This window comes from Engystomops pustulosus, chromosome 5, assembly GCF_040894005.1.
Source record: "Engystomops pustulosus chromosome 5, aEngPut4.maternal, whole genome shotgun sequence".
Lineage (NCBI taxonomy): Eukaryota > Metazoa > Chordata > Amphibia > Anura > Leptodactylidae > Engystomops > Engystomops pustulosus.
Window position 1 is genome coordinate 179616018 of NC_092415.1, and position 22349 is coordinate 179638366.

Sequence of the window (22349 nt, forward strand, 5' to 3'; positions counted from 1 at the left end):
AAATATCCCTTTAAATTTGGTTTTATGGGATCAGGGGGTTTAAAATTTAGGACTGTGGGGGAATCAAACACCATATACTCACACCTCTCTGGTGCAGCTAGCCCAGGCTGTCAAAACCTCATCACTGTATACAGAGGGAGTGGTAAACAGACGCTGGAGAGAGGTGAGTATTTTATACCCCACCCTCCCCCAGGCTTTGTTTTTGAAAATCCTGATCCTGGAAACCCCTTTAAAGACGAAAGTATGCTTTTTTTGTTACTTGACTGCAAAATATGCTTAAATATTTAAAGCTTTTGAGGAGGATTATCCAAATCTTTTTGGGATTTCCGTTGTGTTACAGGACAGAGTTTGAGAAGAGGCACAACAAGACCCACCTGACAACAATAAGGGTTATGGGAGGGATAAATTCTGATTTCCATAGGATAGTTTGTTCTGTACTTTACTACACTCGCCCTATACTCATTTGTGTGTGTATTGAGGGAGTAACCGCTGGCAGCTACAGTCTCTAATGTCAAGCCTGAGATCTTTTTGGTATAATACTGAACCCTATGACTATAGTGACTAATGAGTATAGTGCAATATCCAACCTAGAACTGAAATCAGGCTTTGAGCAGCAATGATCTTTGCCTGCTTTGCACAGGTAAGAGCCTGGCCCATCTACAGTCAAAAAAAAATTTTTTTTCAAACTTTTGTATCCCAAAACAATTGATGTGTCAAGTATGCCGGCAAGGGTGCCCAGTAACATCACTAGTGTAGGTACAGGAAACAAAGAAGAGTGACAACGTTTCAACCTGTGACAGTCTGGTACCCACATGTTCAGATGTTCTCCCCAGAATTGTAAAAGTACAAAGACCCATCCAATAGCCTTTGGCGATGGACTGCGTCAGGACAGCTATTCCTTTGCGTAGATGAAGATGAATGAGAAGGTTCCCTGGTAGTAGATCGCTTGCATGACTTCCAGCTAGATAGAAAGACCAACATTAAAAACAATGGCCTCCCGGTGGAAATTGATTTAATCAAGAAAGTGACATGTTCGGGAAATTTCTTCTTATTCAGGGGGGAGGGGGCAAGGTGCAGAGCGAGCTGTCAAAATCTTCAATTATGTATTCCACCATTTCGAGATAGCAAATGTACGGTATTTAGTGACCAAAATTAAATAGTAAAAATGAAAACAAACAGAAACTTTGATAATAACGTCTGACACGGACATGTAACACCAGAGTCCTAAAAAAACCACAGGTACATGGTTTTACAGCCGGTTGAAATGCCTTGTGCCGGCTGCTGATTGTAAAGAGTCAGAGCTCATTCCCTCTCTGTTCTGATGCCAGGCACAAGGGAGGGGTGGCAAGCTTCCAAAATGACAGGTGGTGAGGGGGGGAGGGGAAAACAGTGCAGAAATCTTTTTATCCACCTGAAAACAGCAGAAATGTGCTACAAATGCCTCGGAATGGGCCTGTCTCCTTTACACTGCCTACAAGTGAGCACAAGGGTTCTGTAGAGGTAACATTTTACGTACTGCAATTATGGTAAAGTATTATTTACATCCGTTTCCCGTTCCGGAAAATGCATTTTCCATAAATGTAGATAAATTTCAGCTCAGTAGCAAAAACTTGCATATATAATAAGTACAACTACAGGAATGACTTTGGGTCTCTTAGTAAAATAAAAATAAATCACCATTGTGGATTTGTGAAAGAAATACATATAACTAGATAAATCTCTCCCTCTGAGCCGGGAAGGGATGGAAAAACTGACATGTCACATAAGCTGCACACGGCTTCTTATCCTGCAGGTGCCTGAATCGGAGATTATTTCAAGGCTTTTTCTAAGAGACAGATCTCGTAACACAATAAAAGAGGTGAAAAGAGTGTGCAGTGCCACGGAGTGACTGGGGGAAGGATGGAGTGGGAGACATCGGAGATTTCCAAACTGTTTTCTGACAGGAATATGTGTGAGGGGAACATTAAATGAACATGTCATGCCACCTAAATGAAGTATCTCCGGCACGGAAAAGTAAATAAAAACTAAGACGCTTCTTCATTTCTCGCACACACCTGTCTGCACCGCTCTCGCGCTCGGAGCACACGCCAGTCAAAATTAGAAGACGGAGTTAATCATTTTCTGAAGATGACAGAGTAATATCCCAGAGCTGAGACAACTGTGCCAGGGCTGCCACCCTCACTCCAGATGAATATAGTGATACATGTCAAGCACAGGGAAACAATATTGTCCTTTCAGACTAACTGGCACGGTATATCTAATCCAACAATTCTCCCGTCAGAGGGCACTTGACCTCTTTTAGGCCCATCTGCTAATACAAATCTGTAAGTGCGTTTTATGACTTACTTAGAGCCTGTCACGTGGAGGAAAATAATGACTAAATCTCTGGCGTTGGCTCATGTGACATCCATTGCTAACACGGTATGGCAAAATGTAGAGTATTTGTACAGATTGGCATTTTGGTTGGAGTCTCATGCCTAAGCGAAGGGTTTTTGTCACTTTTTTTGTGTGTTGTTTCTATTCTATCAGCAACTTTATGTCCTATTACTTTGTTTTTATGTCACTTACCTAGCGTTCATGAAGAGAAGGTACCCTATGGTCATGTGGACAAAAATCATTTGGGAGGTACCTTGTGACCATGTGACCTTACATCCCCCTTTTCACGTAATTTTAAAAATGTTGAATGTTGTAAAAGGTAGATCATGAATAAGATGCTACATGTCAAAACGCGTTGATCGTTTGAACATGTCTGTACCATGATTCTATGCAACTTTTTAATCAATAAAGGATGACTCTATCACCATACCCATGTAAGTGTCTATGTGCTGGACTCAAGTGGACTTTGGCTTAATGCGCATGTCTTGGCTTTGCAAGTGTTGTGAGCACCACTTACATTGGGAAGAGGAATTGGAGACGCAAGACACGTGAGTGAGCTGGTTTATGCATCTCAGAAGGGTTGGTATACAGAGTTCCTGCAGTTCCGTAATATGAAGCTGTAGACATGATTTGTGAAACTGTACGTATGGAAAAGGGTAACCATGCTATATTTCCCAGGAAGCAAAGCAGAATGGTGGCCCAGTGTCTTTTTTTAATCAATAAATAAAGAAATGTGTCCTTATGAGGACATATCTAGAGGTACATATGGTCCCAATTGTTAATAATGAAATATGGTGTCCCTTGTGTTGTATGGATTGGTGAATGATGGCTCAAAGAACACTACTATGGAAAACCAGCAGAGACTACAGTAGATTTCTTTCCGGAGGTACTCCCAAGTTCCATGCTAAGTGATTCAACTTGGGAATTGTGAGCAAGGCGAATTATACTTTATTTGATACAACCGTAAGTTGTTGTTCTATGTACGGTTCTTTTATTTTAAGCATAAACATTACCCAAGATACTGGAGAGGAATTTAATATCCAGCAGAGGAGTTTCCAGCCGTAACCTTCCTGAGACATAGCCTACCCTGCTTGCAGTATACATTGGGGCACATTTACTAAGGGTCCACACACCGCATTTCCTTCGGGTTTCGCGCAAACTTTCATGCAACACATATCAGTGGATGTGGGCAACCCAACTGATTCGGACTAAGCGCTGGATTTAAAATTCAATTTGTGTCGCAAGACATGCACTCATACCGGGAAGAAGATGGTGAACTCCGGCGGACCTGAGCGGGGAAGCAACACATGCAGGATATCGGTCGCACGATCTTGGTGAATCGCGCCGGACTTCATCCTCGTCAGACAGTCTGGATCAGGGATCGTGACTCCACCGGGTAAGTAAATGTGCCCCATTGTCTCTGAAGCTACATCAAGCAGGATATCTATCCAATGGAAGTTAAAGTATTACGGAAATGGATCGTTAATGGGAAACATAAATGGCTGAGATTCTGTTTTAGGGTTTACTAGCTCCTGGGACACAGAAGGCAATGAATGCATTTTCTGTTTATCATCTGCTGAGAAGAGTGGATCTGTGGGGGTGCTGAGTGTTGGCCATCACTTAGTGGATTAGTGAGCAATATTTTTAGACTGCAAAACCCTTAAAAAATACATAAAATTGGCTACCTTCTTTCATAAAGTGCCAGTTTTTATTTACATTCTGGGAAACCCCTTTTATCAAAGTGTTTGAAACCATGTTTAGAAGGATAACTATTTGGCAAGAACTCGATTGATAAGGTTTTGACGGCCAAGAAGTAGCGCACAATCTTGATATTACCATATGTCATCGCAGGTCTAGGGCAGTAGACAGCATGGAATGATAGAGTGGTGAATACTTGGATATGAACAACATAAGAAGAACCCCCGAGGGTGAAAAGTCCAGCTCACCCAAAAGGAAACAATCCCAGCTTCCCTTGTCTCGGCCTCGGTGCACGCAACCACATCCATGCCATAGGATCCACGCAATGCAAAAGGTAATCTCAGGAACATAACAGCTTTAGTGCCGCCAACAGCTAAGACGCGATGCGTTGAAACGCGTTAATCGTATGCACTAAAGCTGTTATGTTCCTGAGACTGGATTAAAAAGTGTAACTACATTTTATTTATCCTGGTGGCTTCTTCCGAGTGCCGAACCTTTTGCTTACCTTTTGCAATACTTGGATATGGGTTTTCAGAAAACGCCCTAAAAAATTATTTCTCAACTGAGAATATTTATGTGGGGAAGAAACAATAGAGTCTGCCGTGTATTGGGATGGACCCCTATGTTCGGGTAAATGACTATCTTGTAAGAGTCCAGGATTGGAAGAAAAAAAAAGACAAAGCTACACACAAAAAAATGTTATAACATTCACAGGATCGATCATAAATGTAAGAAAATGGATATCCAACTTCTGGGACTCTAATATGACTGATGGACCACTGCAAATGCTCTCAAAGTGTTGAAAATGTAAGTTCACTACTACTCTATTCAATCAAGAAAGTGTAATGCACCCTGCCTGATGGGAAACCCTGTGGTCTAATTTAGGGTAGGGGGAATGTCTACACCTGCGTTTGGCAGATTACGGGGCCCTTTCTTCATCCTGGGGATTTAAAAATGGGGAGAAACCATTTAAAACACAACTTTTCATTTATTCTAATAAAATTAGAGGAGGCCCCCCCCCCTCTAATGTAAAACGTATAAAGCCGGCAATAATGTAATGTCCATATATACCACTAATCACAAATTACAAACTGGCAAATCGCTTAGTGAATATAATCCAGGCTTAAACAGTAAGAAAATATGTCAGCTAAATGCAACAATATGGTAAAAAACTCATTAAAGTCTTCACATAATATCATCCTTTGATGTGCCCAGTCCAGGTAACCGAGAATTGTATCTTCCAAGAATTCTGGATATACCAAATGCAAAAATGCATAAGAAGTTAGAGGAAAAAAAATACAAAAATGGTAGAAAGAGACAGGTGAGGAAAACAAAAAGGGTTAGGGGAAAGGGATTGACAGATTGTGCTGTGATATGAACAGTCCTAATAAACTTATATACTGGGAAATGCCATAGTATCCCCTATAAGCCCCCCAACGGGAACCTGTTCATAAATAGGCACATTGAGGGAGATTTATGAGAAGTATCTGAGGTAAAACTGTTCTAGTTGCCCATAGAAACCAATCAGAGGTCAGCTTTCATTTTATAAACAGCTGGGGGAAAGTGAAATCTGAGCTCTGATTGGTTGCCATGGGCAACTAGAACACTTCTCCCAGACACCTCTTGTAAATCTCCCCCACTGTCCCTAATCATCTGTATCCTAATATCGTCTGGGATTGATGATGATGGATCAGCTCCTATCCCTCATAGAGAAAGATAAGTACAGAATAGTGCATTAGCCGATAGGTCCATATATCAGATTAGTTCATTAGCATATCCCAACATGGTATGTTTCGCCTTTGCAAGCAGGTTCATCAGGGGAAATAAATGACCAAATAGCTACTGCTTGGATAAAATAGACAATGGGCAGATATACGATAGTAATATAGTTGCTTGAAGGCAATAGCCAGATTTACAGAGTCAGTGGACATTTTATTTATCAACCAGCAGAAAAAATTGCAGAGTAAGGCTGCTTTCACACATACGTAAGGTCGCCCGGACTGCGCATATAGCCGCGTGCCGGACCAGCTGAGGGACCCCTTCACTTTATCATAGCAAGCCATGGTGCTCATACGTATGGGGAAAGATAAAACATGCTCTATCTTTTTGTTGGTGCCGGTACAGTAAGGTGGCACACGTCTATACCGGTGTCCATGTGGTCGTTAATCGTCTGTATATACGTCTCCAGGCATGTTGTCCCTTACAAGCAAGATTCCTTGGATACGACCACCTCATATTTTGGCAGTGGTGGCCAGACATACGCTATTGAGCCCTGCCTGACCATCTGGATTCAGCGTTTATTACCACAGGACGGCTCTAGGACATGCAGTAACTGCTGGAAATTTCATATACTAAAACCTTTGGTTTCTTTGTGCAATCCCTCCACCAGAGGTGGTCGTATCCAAGGACACAGTCTTCTAAGGGACCATATGACTACATTTATGGCAGATTAATGAAACTAAATGTGAATGCCCAGACGAGAATACCCCTTTAATAATGTAAAGGTAAAAGGAAGGTAACTGTCTGTACTTTGAAGTCAATGGGAAATGGAAGGTGAATGAAGGACCTCCCAATTTTTAATTTCCCTTACGCTCTCCTAATAAGAAGTGTGTGACACAAACCCAACGACCTGATCCTGGACTGCGCCTAAGCTGTAATATCAGCACAGTGATGACTGATGGAGATCTATAAGTTAGTATCATTATAAATGAAGCAAGCACATATAGATATCAGGGTTCACGTTCCTATATGTTGGGTTACTATAGAAGGTCCGCGTATTATGAGCACTGTTACAAAAGCGTTCTTAATACAAATGAACCAATTGCTTTTTTTTTTTAAAGAAAATACAATCCAGATTTTCGTTTCTTTACTTTTTACAATCTATAAAGTGCTGCCAATTCTGTGCCTCGAAAGCTCATGAAAAGTCAATTGTGACTATAGAAAGAAAAAATAAAAGTGAAACAAATATTTGTGCTCCAGTCTATTCCGGGGCCGCTGATTGCTCTGCGGAGACTCATTCTGGCTCTGAACGGTTTTGTTTCAGCAATTTCTCATGCTTCTCTTCATCCTATGCAGTGTACATTGCTGGCGGGGCACGCCAATGACCCCGGCTGCTGCATTTCTTTAGCATCAGAGTGACAGCTGTAACCGTGCCTATTTTGGGGGTCTCGGTCTGGAAAATGTGGTTTTTAAAGGTCTTACCCCCTTCATATATGTTTTGTTACAACTTCACCTTGAGTGAATTTCTATGCTAAACGTGACAGATATTCTTTCAAGATATGAAGATGTGAGATAAATATCTAATTTGTTCCACTTTAAATAATATTAGTTGGCAATGCGAAAAACAAAAGGCTTCTGACAAGTAGCAACTTACATCTTTTTTGAATTATTACTCGAAATTACATGCAGTCCCCGGGTTACATACAAGGTACTGTAGGTTTGTTCTTAAGTTGAATTTGTATGTAAGTCGGAACTGTATATGTTTATAATTGTAACCCCGGCCAAAATTTTTTGGTCTCTGTGAGTATTGGATTACAAAACTTTTGGATTGTCATATGAACCAGGATTAACAATAAATCTTAATTGCAGACTCCTCTGAGAATTGTTACACCTGATCAATGTAGCCTGGGACTAAAGTACAGTAAATTATCAAAATCCAGAGTGCCGTTTGTAACTAGGGGTCGTATGTAAGTCAAGTGCTCTTAAGTCGGATTTATTTTACTGGTCTGATGCTGGATAATAAATTTGGTGTACCTTAGGAATGTTAATTCTTACTTAAAGGGGTAGTCCAGAGGTTGAAAAACATGGCTGCTTTGTCACGACCATGGGTAGTGCGCTGTAAGGAAACCAAGTTCCATTTATTTCTATACAACTGAACCAATGTCAGGTGTGGCACTGCTTTTGGAAAAAAGCAGGCAGGTTTTTCACCCAGGTCGCTCCGGTACTTTCCGCTTCAGGTCAACAGGAAGTTCTGGGGACCACAGGACCCTGTTTATTCAAGGAGTGGCCTCATCAGACCATGAGATAACACAGGAAGTGAAGAAGAAAACGGAGGTAACTTCCTTTGATTAAGCAGAAATTCTGGTTGAGCCTAGGGCTAGAAGCATCAGAGAGTCTGGGGAACTTCTTTTGGCATTTCATCCCCCATCTGCCCACTGGCGAAATAAAAACACTGAATTTTCAACAGAGTGCTGCTTCCTTGTCACGTATTTTCTGCAACATATGGGATTTGGATCCGGATCCTTGTGAAGCCTGCACCCACCCCGAATTTTAAATTCGCTTTTCATTGTGCCGCTCCCCCCACTTTTTCTTTTGAAGTCCCCATGTGGTTGTTCATGCAAACCCACGTTAAGCTGGAAAAATGCCTCAACATTTTTAGTTTATTTGCATAATTTTTACAAAATGTATTTGCCCCTTTTCAGCGATGCCACAGCCTCTTTTGCTGTACACGTTAGAAAGAAAGTCCAGCCAGGGAGGATTGGGGTCTTATATCACTGACACAAGATACTCTTTTTTGTACAATGTATATTTTCCTTCATCACGCCTTAAACTGTAAGAACATGTTCCATACAGTATATACAAAAAATGTGCTGAAAAACTCAAACTCGGCTTATACTCAAGAAAAGACTATAGTCAAAACTAACCTTTCCAACGCCCCCACAGGTCTTCTTTTCTCTCGTTGGCCAGCATTATAGCGTGTGCCAGCCAGGAAGTGTGCACGGAGCTGAAGCAAGTAGAGGACCTCCCCGAGGCATCGGAAAGGTAATGGGTACTGCGTTTATTTTTTTTTTGTACTGGGCAAACTGGAGCCTGGCTAGCTATATACTACACGGGAGTTGGCTAGCTATATACTAAAGGGTACTGGCTGTATACCACAGGGGGCTGGCTATACACTACAGGGGGCTGGGTGGCTATATACTAAAGGGGACTGAATGGCTATATACTAAATGGGTTTAGCTATACAATAAAGGGGGCTGACTGGCTATATACTAAAGGGGGCTGGCTAGTTATGTACTAGAGGGGGATGACAATATACTAAAGGGGGGTGGGCTGGCTATATACTACAGGGGTCTGACAGGCTATACACTACAGGGGGCTGGCTGGCTATATACTACAATAGAATGGTTAGCTATACAGTTTTGGTGGTAAAATTAGGTGCCTCGGCTTATACTCGAGTATTTAGTATGTATTTTTATGAACCCCCCTTGGCAAATAAATAAAAAAGTCCAAAAACATTTGATATATGCGGTGCAATAAATGCACAACAATAGCAAATCTCAGTGGAGGGAAGGGTTATACATGTAGAATTTTACCTGCCTGATCCTTGTTCTGGGGAGATACATGTCCACCAAGGAGTATGGAAAAGGGACAAAACCAATGTTAAACTCCTCTAGCAGGGGCTTATATTCCCAAGAATAAAATTATCAGGCAGATGAAAGCCAACATGTTTGATCTTTCACTCCTCCTGATATCTGGTGTTTCGGGTATAATGAATGAGGCATTGAATTTCAAGAACCCAATAATGTTGTTCTCAGGTGTGAGATGCTACGAACAGAGGAGTCTGGCTGTTACTTTCTCCCCATTAGGAACATCTGCATATTTTTTAGATTTGTGCATCCAGGACAAAAAGCTGATGGGCAAGTGAGTATTCGGCTAGTGCTACCAAACATGTATCTGTGAAGGCAGCTGTTCCCTTGGCATTTGGTTTAAGCAGTAGAGATACCCATGCTGTAATTTGCCGGAGCTGTGGTCAGACAGCACTCATCCTGGGCAGTAAGGCTGCCGGAGAAGAATTTTATGCTTATTTATGCTTGACCACAGGGATCGGTCAGTAGGGATCTATGCACATATCAACTCCAAATAGACAAGATTTATGTAAACCAATAATCCCAGCCTGCTGTCTTGAGGCGTTATTATAAAAGAGAGTATAATAGAAAGTTAGAGGAAGACTAGTCCTCTCTTATTTGATATTTATATATTCCTGGAGAAACTATTTAATTTTTTATAAAGGCTGTAGACACATCTATGCATCACTTTAGGAGCATAAACCTGACTACGCAAGATGCTAAACGACAGGCTCAGCATTAGCGCACATTTTGTTTTGGCTGTATGGTTCTATACTCTGTTCTACGGTGTCGTGTACAATTTGATATCTTTGTATAACAACAATCGCTATGTTGGTGGGATGCAGAATAAAATTAAAAGTACATCAAAAATGTATGGGTTCTCTGCACTGATCTGCTCTCTCAGGTGTATGAAGATAAGCCCGTACGAGGAACCCCATTATCGGAGTGATGGTGGTATGATTTTTTTTTTTAAACAGAGCTATACGAGTTATATTAAAGAAGATGGCCCAAGAATAGTGATGACCAGAGAGAACCCGAACATCCACCCGTGATCTGTGCTGGCAGGTTAACTTGGCAAAGCCAATCAGCAGCATTTTAATCCTAGCGGTGCCGGGTGCCACCATTTTTGAGGGGACCGTTGTTCCCCGTGATGTCATATGGAAGGATTCTGCCCAAAATGGCGGCACACACATGGCACCGTCATATAAGTGGCGTCATGCATGCTCCACATTGATTTAAATGTCACGGTGTTGGATTCATCCATTACCTTTTAAAAAAAATAGATGGTTGCAGTAAAAAAAAATAAATTGTAAACTATTGCCAAATATTTCAAAAATATGTACCACATAAAGAACATGGGGGAGATTTATCAGCAGTTTTATGCTAGTTTCTGGTGTAGAGGAAGTGAAATAATCGCAATCTCTTGCACATTGCCAGGCATTGTGGATATATTTAATAATAATAACAACGCAGCACTGTACAAAGCTTACCAAATCAGTCCCTGTCCCCAATGGGGGTCACAATCTAATCAACCTACTAGTATGTTTTGGAGTGTGGGAGGAAACCAGAGCGGCTTTGCCACTTCCACGTTATGTGAGCATGTAGTGGTCGCGCTGGCGGAGTGGGTGGCCACATGGCGTTCTTGTTCCGTGCCTGTATACTTTCTAAAAACCTGTGAACTTTCAGACCTGGTGTAGTTTTGCCCGGCAGCGCGGCCGCCCATCAGATACTTCACAAGGCTTTAGCCTCTTGATGTATCCGGTAGGGGACGGGGAGGGGCATGGCCTTGTTCAATATTTCTCCCCTGTGGTTAGAAAAAAAAAAAACGGTTATTTTCTGGGGACTCTAAATCTCTGGAGTGACAAATCCCATCCATGGTGACTCAGTGCTTCTATAGATATCGTTGTCATGGACTTTAGCCCGGGTGCAAAGACAAGTGTGGAGGTGCATGGTGTTGTTGAAGGTTGTTGCAAACCACCATGTGCTTAAATCTACATTCAGTAGATGTGTTACCTATACAGGCGGTCCCCGACTTAAAGACACCAGGCTTCAAGGCGACCCCTAGTTACAGACCGGCCCCTCTGACCACTGTGACCTCTGGTGAAGCTCTCGGGATGTTACTATAGTCCCAGGCTGCAATGATCAGCTGTAAGGTGTCTGTAATGAAGCTTTATTGATAATCCTTGTTCTCATTAGAGAAACATTTTTTAAAAATCCAACTGTCACTGGGACAAAAAAAAAAATTTGTCTGGAGCTACAATTATAAAATATACAGTTTTGACTTACATACAAATGCAACCTAAGAACAAACCTACAGAACCTATCTTGTACGTAACCTGGGGACTGCCTGTAGTACAACCATCCGTGCGGTAGATGTAGGCTTACGATTATCACAAGAACTGATACTAACCTCCACAATACGTGATTGGATCTCTCTTCCCTTCCACACTGCAGTATAAAACAGCTGTAAAGAATATTCCAATTTGAAACGAAAGCAGCGTCATACTGAATACCTAAACAAAGATAGAAATATAAGAGCTCCGCAAATACAAAATTTACAATTTACATTAAAAGATTATTTAATTGTAAACCTACCAAAATACACTGGACAGCAAAATTAGAGAACAATACACAATTTCCTAAATGTCAAGGTCATTGTGTAGTCATATATATGAATATATCCTTACATGAGAAATATAGCAGTATTTTACGCTTATTTCATAAATTGTTTATATTCCAAAATACAGAATAAATATGTAAATGAGATAATGAGAGAACACTTACCTGCAAGTTATTGGTGGTAATCAGGCACCTGGTGCCAATTTTTTTCATTAACTGATAAACCCTTTTTAACTGGCAGCCTAAGGGTGAAGACACACTTGGCGTTTTTAGGCCGTTTTTGGGCCGTTTTTAGTTAATGCGTTTTCAGATCGTTAAAAACGCATGCGTTTTTGACAGGTTTGACCAATTATCTTAATCCAAACTGGTCAAAAACGCATGCGTTTTTCAAAAACACATGCGTTTTTTAACTAAAAACGGCCCAAAAACGGCCTAAAAACGCCAAGTGTGTCTTCACCCTAAAGGTGTGTTCACATGTTGCAGTTTAAAAAGGCACCATAATCAATTTTATGATGGTTTTTGGTGCAGATTCGTATTTTGATAGGCGAAAGACATTTGTTGAATAGGTTTCCCCTTCAATATCAAATTCACCCGTTCAATTCATGTCTTTCACCTGTTTAACAAAACCCCTTAACCCTTTTCTGACTGCCCGTTGACCTCCAAAGTGTGGAATTTGCAGCGACGTCAGCTTTCCTCTGCTCCGACGCTAGTCGCGGAAACAGGACCGGGTCACTGCTTCTGCTTTCTCCGTTCCTCACTGCCTAGCGCTGAAGTAGCGTGATGCATAGAAGTACAGAAGAGGCAGTGCCAGCTGTATAGACCCCGGGATCACGTGACTGCCAGGTCTAAAGGGGGTAATCAGATCTGCTGGGTTCACGGCACAGTTACTCAACACCCCGGTAGCCTCTTTGATCCTCCTACCAGATGTCTTTGGCGCGCAGCTCCGCGTAGCTGCGGCCCCTTGTCCGCAAAGCTACCAGGAGCTATGCGCCGGAGACATCTGGTAGGAGGATCAAAGAGGCTACCGGGGTGTATCCTCTTTACAAAATTTACATATTAGGCAAATAAAAGTTATTTAAAGATTGCGGGGACGTAAGGATTAGCCCTTAAAAGGGCTATCCTCACATCCTATAGATGCACCTACCACCCGGTCTACCTTTAAAGGTAGATCTGTGGTGGTAGGTTCCCTTTAATCAATGTAAAAACGCATTGGACTTGCATGTGTCTCAGAGTGCAATGTGTTTTTGATGCATCGCCATAGACTTGTATGCTGTGTTTTTCACGCACTTGACTTGCAAAAGTAGAGCATGCTGAGAGTTCAGCAGAGAGCAATGCAAGTTCTGTGTGTCAAAAGCACGCGCAGAACACGCACGTAAAAAACGTAAATGTGAAAGGGGCCTTATAATCGGGATGCTGTGTCGGATCCAAAGCATCCACTGCCAAGACTGAAAGTAAAGGAAATTGACTCGAATTTCATGGGTGCCACAAATTTTATAATGAGGCTATAGTTGACTTGTCTCCATAAAGCCTCAAAGCTAAAATGAGTTTACATATCAAACATATAGAGTTTAATCCCAGTTCTACCAATGTCCAAGCTGGAACAGTCATTTATGTTTCAGAGTTACCCGACTACGTTACACGAGTCCTGATAATGTATCCATTTGTTCATTTAAGACACAGAACTGACATCAGAATTCAGATATGAAAGGTCATTTATCAAACCACATCCAAAAACATCACAAGGGCTGTCAATTTTGATCTTTAATGATGGAAGATTTCCTTGAGTTCATGTTATTTCCATATTGGTGTAAAATGGTGACCTTTATGGAAAAGATGGTGGTGCCTGCGCCAATGCTAAAACATTTGGTTCTCGGAAATTAGGTACTGGAATAATATGAGGATTTAACCTGTCCCCATTTAACTACTACCCCCCTTAGGTTGGGTAAGAAATATCCTCGAATTCCCTCTTGAAATCTCAGCTTTAAAAAATTTGTCACGGTTTTGCGCACTCCAGCCTTCATATCCTTTGCCTTCTCGTTTGTACATGTTTTATCAAGAAGAGAAATAAAGCTGGATTTGTATTTTTATGATCCCATTTCCGAACTGGGGTTCTTTTTTCATTCCTCTATCATGACCTCCTGCAGCCCAGGTCCGCTCGTGCTAGTGAATCCATTAGGTGAGCTGACCTTAAACGTGTCTTGTGTTTTTTAAAAATCTCCTCCCAAGAGGAAATGAGCAGAGAAGAGTCCTATTTTGCTTGAGATCAGTCAAGTTTAGAGGCTGCAGTGGGAGTGTCCCCCTGTCTTCAGTTCTATAGGACCTAAAAACAATTAGTAGAGTTTCTAATATTTAAAGTGACACCAGTAGCGGGTTACCTGATGCTATAGAACGAAATATAGGGGGATCTAAAGTAACATTCCCCCTGTGGCCTCTAAACTAGATTCAACTCATGCAAAATATGACTCTTCTCTGCTCACTTGAACAAGACTTTGAATGAGATTTTTCATGGGGACCTGTGGTGCTGCAAGAACCAACGTGAATGTGTCTTGGCTTCATACATATGACCATAAATGACGGCTGTGAGCTGGCCACAAATAGGGCAGCTAGCTCATGGCCGCCATTGAGGTCTACTGTGCTCGATCATGATGCGGTGAGTACAATGTTTCTCACTCCCCCTTGACCGAGCCAGGTGGCTGTACCATAAAAGATAGAGCAAATCCTATTCCTGTCCTGATTTTCTTCCTATGGTGTTGGGAGGGGTGAGGAGCACTCCCTCCCCCCCATCTCCACCCGCCCGAAATGGGCCACAGTCTTCAGCCCGTTTGCAATTTGTTTGTGCATATGTGCTATATTGTACATCATTTTGTAGTGATGTCTTCCCCTCGTCATTACCACTTTGTACAACCAAGACTTCATACATGTGACTCTGTACACTATGGGGCTCATTTACTAAGGGTCGCGCTGCTCACTTTTGTCGGACTGTTCGCCTTTTTCGGGGATTGCACGGCAGTCTGCGCTGAGATTTTGGCGCACGCGACTGTTTTTTGGCGCAGCTGCACTGGCTTCCATGCGATATAAGTTGAAGGATGTGGCATTGGACGATTCGGACTGAGCGCAGGATTTAACATTCAAATTGTGTCGCAAGACAAAGCACTTACATGCACCACTAAAAAGATGGTGAACTCCGGTGGCGGGGAAGCGACACATGCAGGATATCGGGCGCACAATCTTAGTGAATCACGGCACAATGCAATCGGACAATGCACTTTCTGTGAACTCCAGCGGCCGGGTAAGTAAATGTGCCCCTCTGTGTATAACAATACGGACAATTGGGAAATGTGACTACAACAATGCCCCAATTATCTGACTACAAAATAGAATTCCCTGCAACAAATGAAATGTGCGACATAGGTCTGGACTTTTTCCTTTTAGTGCATTACAAATCCATTACTTTTGCAGAAATTGGCTCAATTCAACTATACAGCAGCAAAAACACTACAAAAATCCTCTAGACTTCAACCTCTGAACTTTAGTATCTGTTGTGTACACAGTGTACTCAGAACTTCCCACTTACCTGTGTCAGCAGCCGGAGAGTCACAATTAAAGGTAACCTTCAGGAAAGCTCTATCCGCTTGGATGTGCCTTTATAGCTTTCTGGCAGAGTAATACAGGAATAACAGGTGTTTCTGGAGTCTATTCATTATTCACGTGGTGTCTCCTACTGCTGCCACGATACATGTAGGAACCTGCTGGTTCAGATGATTGACAGGGGAGGAGGCCAATCAGATGGAACACAGGGAATCTAGTAGCAAATCATTCACTACGTCTCCTGTGTGAATGGCCCATCTGGAATTCCGGAGAGGAACCTTGAAATTCAATCATTCAGAGAAGAACAAACACATCCCTTGGCTTTAAATGAAGTCTCTTTGTGGCATTAATAAGGACACATTTTCGTAGGTTGTTCCAAAACTGAACAGTATTTTGATTGGAATAATTTTAAAGGGTTATTTCTGGGATTTGGTTATTGATTATCTATCCTCAGGATAGGGCATCATTATCAAGTATAGGTGGGTGGTCAGATAGTGGAACCTTCAAGGATCAGCTGTTCACAGACTGGGTGGAAATGGCGTTTTGTACGCCACTCTTAAAATCTACCCTCCCCCTTTGACGGTCTGGCGCCTATATCTACTAAGAGGCTTCAACCCTCTTAGTAAATATGGCTGCAACCTAAGACCAGGTCTGAACTGGCTGGGTTTTTTTGCTATCGTATTCGCTGGTGTGTAGTCTCTGCTACGCCCGACACAACTACATTGGGGTGCGGGTCAGAGAAGTCAGGAAAATGGTAGAGAAGGCATAATGGATCTCCCCCACTGTGTAGTAGCCATGACAAAGTACTGTAGCTCAGCTCCCAATCACATTTACTCCTGGCAGCCATCACTTTGAACAGCTGATCAGTGGGGTCATAGTATCCTGAACATAGGTCTACATCATCCCAGACAACCCCTTGTAATACCCTCCCATCCAGGGCTGCTATATGGTCATGGATGACAGGGAACAAATAAGATATGAATTATTATTATGGGTATCATCTCAAACTTGAGAGCAGCGCAGATAATTGTGCAGATCCCAGAGGAGATAATAACAATACTGGAGACCACATAGCAGGCTTAAAATACTGGAGACACCCCCCCCCTCCCACCTTCGAGTATAAAACTACTAATACTTGTAGACTAACAATACTGGAGACTACCCATATAAGACTGACAATAATGAAGACTCCCTATATCAGAGTAACAATACTAGAGACTCCCTATATCAGAGTAACAATACTGGAGACTCCCTATATAAGACTAACAATACTGGAGACTCCCTATATAAGACTAACAATAATGGAGACTCCCTATATCAGAGTAACAATACTAGAGACTCCCCATATAAGATGAACAATACTGGAGATCCCCAGAGCAGACAAATACTGGAGACCCCACAATAATACTGGAGACCCCCAGTGTAGACTAACAATACCGGAGATCCCATAGTACAATAGTAATACTGTAGACCCCCCAGGGTAGATTAACAATACTGGAGACCCCATAGTACACTAATAATACTGTAGACCCCCAGAGTAGACTAACAATACTGGAGACCCCACAGTACACTCATAATACTGTAGACCCTCAGGGTAGACTAACAATACTGGAGACCCCAAGAGCAGACAAATACTGATACTGAAGACCCCCAGAGTATAAAACTAATAATACTGGAGACCCCAGAGGAAACAAAAAAAAACAATAATCTCCTTCCCTGGCTCCTCTTCTCTATATTCCACTCTGCTCGGTGTCCTGTGCTGGATATATGGGGCAGCATCAGGACCTGCAGCAGAATCGGGAGCAATACAGTACAGCTGACAAGTGGTTACCACTCATGGGTCCTGACCTCAACGCATACAACAAGTGTCAGCACACAGAGTGGAACGGCAGGAGAGGACCCGGGAGCCGTGAGAAAATCTGAGTTGCAGTCACTGCTACCTGGCCTCCTGCAATACTGAATGCTCCTATCAGTTTTTGGGAGTATAATAAAGACGTTTAACATTTCTGGTGAAAAAACTTTATTACACTATTGTGGTTATTCTATTTATGGAGGAGGGAGTGATCTGTCGGTAGTAGGACTGATCAGAACCCGGTACCAGTTGTGTATTTAACTTTCTGTTGTTTCCTCTAGCGCAGTTGCTTTATTTAGTGTATGTTTAGCGTTGTGTGTGACTGATATTCCACAATTATTCCTGAGTCTATATTTGTAATGGAAAAAGTGGCCTACAAGGCATGATACATGCCCTAGATAGCTTTGTGCACCTTTAGATCAGAAATTCTGTATTATATGCCAGTGTTTATAATGTAAAACATAGAAAAATAATTGGATCAGCCCCAAGCCTGATCTAATTGGTAAGATAAGATCCTTAACTTTAATAGGATACCAAAAGGATGTGTCTAGGTGCTATAGAGATAGGGTAGTCTTAAGTCATGCTCCCGATTGTTCTCGGATCATTTGCATTGTCTTTGGAGCCAATTTTTTATATAGGTAAACATTACCTATATATTTACCTATATATTTCACAAAATATTTCACATAAAAGAGGAAATTCTAGAAATGTCTTAGTAGTTCAGTGGTATAAAAGCTGGCGACCAAGTAGGACACATCTTCTTTGTCACCCAGGGCTGGCGCTAACACTGGGCATAATTGTACCTAATGAATCCATAGGGGTGAGGGGGGCTGTTTATAAAATACCCATTAGGGGACTGTTTTCGTTTCTTAATTTTTAATGCTGCCACATGAGTTCACTGCAAAGAGGCCCACTGAGGCTCTGTCACCCAGGGGCCTACTGAAAGCTGCAGCTGACCCTGTTGTTACCCCACACCTTTAATTGTTGACCAAGACCAGTGTCTTGGTAAAATGCTTCTATGGAGTGCTGTGCACATGCTTTGCCAATGTGAAGTCTTTTTTCTTACCTTCCTAATCTCTTTTCATCACAACCAAACTTGTTGGTTTGTACTGCATCTTATTAAACTTATCACAAAAAGGAATATGGGAACTGACTTCCGGAACATATAAGTTAGGCCTCATGCACACCAAGCAGACTTTGCCCATTTATGCTGAACGGCCGTGCCGCAATACAGCTAATAATAAGACTTGCTCTCTAGTGCTGCACTTCTTTAAAGGGGTTGTTCACTTTTAGTACATTACAGCAAATAATTAATATTGTTTCTGTAATCAAAAAATATTACATTTTCAATTTACTTTTTGTATCAATTCCTCACAGTTTACAAGAACTCCGCTTGCTGTGATACTATGGGAAACATCTAAGTTTACTTCCTGTAGATAATCACCGCAGGTGTATGGCTCGTTAGCAGCACACAGCTTTGACTACACAGTGTTATAACGAGCCGTGCACCCGTGTGTCATCATATGACCGTGGATCGGTGTTTATCTACAGGACGTAAACATAAAGATTACCTGTTGCATGACAGCAAGCAGAGATCTTGAAAACCACGAAGAATTGATGCAGAAAGTGTATTGGAACACTTTTCATTACACAAAACAATATAAATTATCTGCTGGAATGTGCTTATGGTGGACAACCCCTTTAACTCTATCAATAATAATTGGTGCAACATATGAGGCTTCTTTTCACTAGCGCTACACACAATAGGTGGATGTTATGAAAGGGAATCAAAGGAACATCAGGGGGTGACATAACAAGTAACAACAATATCTAGACGCAGGGTGTACAGTCTTATAGGCAGTCTGTGGACCGAAATACTGCAGTATGTTACATGAGAGATCAGAGGATCGCTGCTTCAGGTCTCCTACTGAGACAAAATCAAAAAGTGATAAATAATTGGTACTGTTACATCCATAATGGACTGTAAGATAAATCCATTACAATATTTATCCAGGCAGTCAATATCTTAGAAAAATATAACTAAAAAAAACAAAAAAAATAGCAAAATAGCTTTTTCTTTACATCTAAACAAATGGATTTAAAATGTAGTCCCCCAAAAATGTGCCAACGAAAACCATATCAGGACACGTGGGGTTACGTAGTGAGGAAACAGCTGAAAAGCCACTAGTTGGAAATCATTGCTTATGTCTCATAAGGGGGGTGTTCCAGGAATTACTATTGATGGCTTTTCTAAAAGGGGGTTTTCCCATGAAAGAAAGTTCTCAAATTATAACCCCCTAGTGATGTTTACACAATAAAGATCATTTTAACCCCTTACTATATAATTTTAGTCAGTTTTATTGCTCTTTTTGGTCCTATCACTCCCTAGACAGGTCAGTGTAATATTCCAGTGTGTGTGGGCGGGAACTCTCTAAGCAGATACTTCATGATCCCCCTGTGCTGTGGGATGCTTAGATTGTCAGGGTACAGGGTTGTTTACATTTTATTTGGATTCTGGGGTGGGGCATTAACCAATATATAAAGCCTGGGGTGTCATTTCCGGCTTCCTCTTGGGATCACCTGCACAAATGAAGATGCTCCGCTGCCCTTGGGTTAAGGTGAAGACTTTGTCACGCAGCCTCTGAGGGGGATTTTATGGGAATATAATGGAATAGTTTACACTGAGTGCATAACCTACAGGGGGATGGTAGTTGATGGTGTGGTGTAGCCGGCCCACCAGGCAGTGGGTAGGACAAGGCTACCTGTGACATAAGCCGGCAGGTGCGGCAGGGGTAAGCAGCAGCCAATACCAAGTACCACCCCTCTTATGCCTTGTCAGTTTGGTCTGTTAATTATTTTATATTGTTAACGTTGATAATATTTTATTGTTAATATGTTATTTAATAAAACAGGTTGCTGTGGACTATTTATTCCAATGGGCACTCAGTTTCTGTGTCCAGTTTTTGGGGTGAGGGGTATTTTGGGGAGTAGGTGTTAAGAAAGTAGAGGTACTATGCACAGCCTGTCTGTCTTTATCCAATAGGTCAGTGACAAGGACTCAGCCAAACAAAACAATAGGATCAGGCATGACGAAAGACAAACCAGACAAGGCAAAGGTTCCTGAAATCACACGTTGAGGTAACATTGCTTATCCACCGCGTTTACTTAAGGCAATGTTGCAAAAACAGGTAATCGTGGGAGGAGACAGAAATCGGAAGAAAAAAACACATTTACTTACCCGGTCCAGCCGCGATCCCGTTGTCCGACGCTGATTGGGGTCTACCGGGATTCACTAAGGTTGTGCGCTCCATATCCAGCAGGTGTTGTTGCTGCGCCGAGGTCCGCTGCAGTTCACCTTCTTCTACCTGGTGCATGCAAATGCTTGTTCTTGTGACACATTTTGTTTTTTAAATTCCGTGGGTTTTCCGAAGGCCCCGTCCCCGATTTCTGTCACGTGAAACCCGGCACGATTGCGCCAAAATCCGTATGCGTGCGCCAAAATCCCGGTGGAATTTGGCGCGAAATGGGAAAATTCGGGAAACCCGACGAAAGCATGGCCGCGGAGCCCTTAGTAAATGAGCCCCAATTTTCACAAGTTGCTTTTTAGAAGGAAGGAGGACATGGATAACAAATATAAGAAGATTACCACAGTCATGGTGCCTATAAATGTTAATTTTTCTGTAAAAACAAAAATTTCAAAGACCTTTGAAATCCAGCTGCCGGATTCCGCAATTCCAGAGCACATTAGATGGATAGCTGTTTAAAACGAAATCATCAGATTTGGCCAACATCAGTGTATGTCCAGTTTCGGGTAACAATGCGCACCCACACTTGCCGATAAAATTAACAATAATAAAATAATCCCTGATTAAATTATGAGAGGAGTGCGATTTAATCAACAGGAGCGTTACGTGGCATGCGAAAAAAAAGTTCTGGTTGTACGCCGACACGTCTCTAAAATAAAACTTCACCTAAGGCTTTCTTCAGACTCCTTTGACCTCGGTTGTGTTCCCTCTATGAGGTCGGATCACCTTTATTCTTCCAGCTTTCATGCAGACTCCTTCCAGGCACAGCGCGGGGAGCGTGAATAGTCTGAGCGCATGCCGTGATCATAGCCGCGCTTCTCTCGCTGTCTGCACGGGAGCTGCGCTTGGCAGACGAACTTGCTGACAGAGAGGACTGTCAGAAGGATGTACTTGGCATCACATAAAGGCCACATATGTGCCCACAAATTGGGAACTAGTGTAAGAAGAAAGAAAAACTTCAAAATTAACACATTTATCTACCGAGAAAAAAACGGAAGAGGCGTCTGGAAACTAATTTTGATTCTTGTCTTAGGGAGAAATATCCGATATCTAAACCTTTACATTCACAGTTATCGAAGTAACTTATCTTTATAAAAGTTCAGATTTTACTGTTGATTCTGAATGAAAAAAAAAGTATCAGATCTGAGTGTAAATCATCCCAAAAAAAAGGGGAATTTTTGGTAGACTATTCCAAAGCAAAGCCGGAAACATAAATGAGTGGAGTTAAAGGGAATCAGGAAAAGCTTGTTGTGAATACATAGGTACTAGAGCTGCAGATCTGTTTGTGTGTGTGTGTTGTTAGTAGCAGCAGGACTGTGAAAAATGCATTTATAGTCCAGAAGTTTAGCTCCTGTGTGAGATCAATGCACCCAACACATTACATTACAGTGCTCTGAGTCACTGCTGTTGTAGGCTTTTGGTTTGATGTGACAGCAGGGGCTTAGGATCAGTATAATGCATATAATGTGTAATAAAAGAACAGAGCATTGTGAGGAAACTCCCCCAATACATTAAAGGGATTGGCCACTCTTTTACATGTGTTCCTCATGTGCCTTACTAATAATC

General features: G+C 41.9%; 1 protein-coding gene across 3 annotated transcripts in view; it reads right to left on the reverse strand.

The window, feature by feature from the left end:
- Positions 1 to 22349, reverse strand: part of CNPY1 (canopy FGF signaling regulator 1) — an 83638-nt gene that overhangs the window by 49984 nt on the left and 11305 nt on the right. For 2 of the 3 annotated variants that reach the window (XM_072153950.1, XM_072153951.1), the window contains one exon: positions 11830 to 11932. In XM_072153950.1, the coding sequence (XP_072010051.1) occupies positions 11830 to 11932 (103 nt within the window). Of the gene's footprint in view, positions 1 to 11829; positions 11933 to 15612; positions 15789 to 22349 lie in introns of those variants that run through there. The other variant, XM_072153952.1, reaches the window with a different exon arrangement.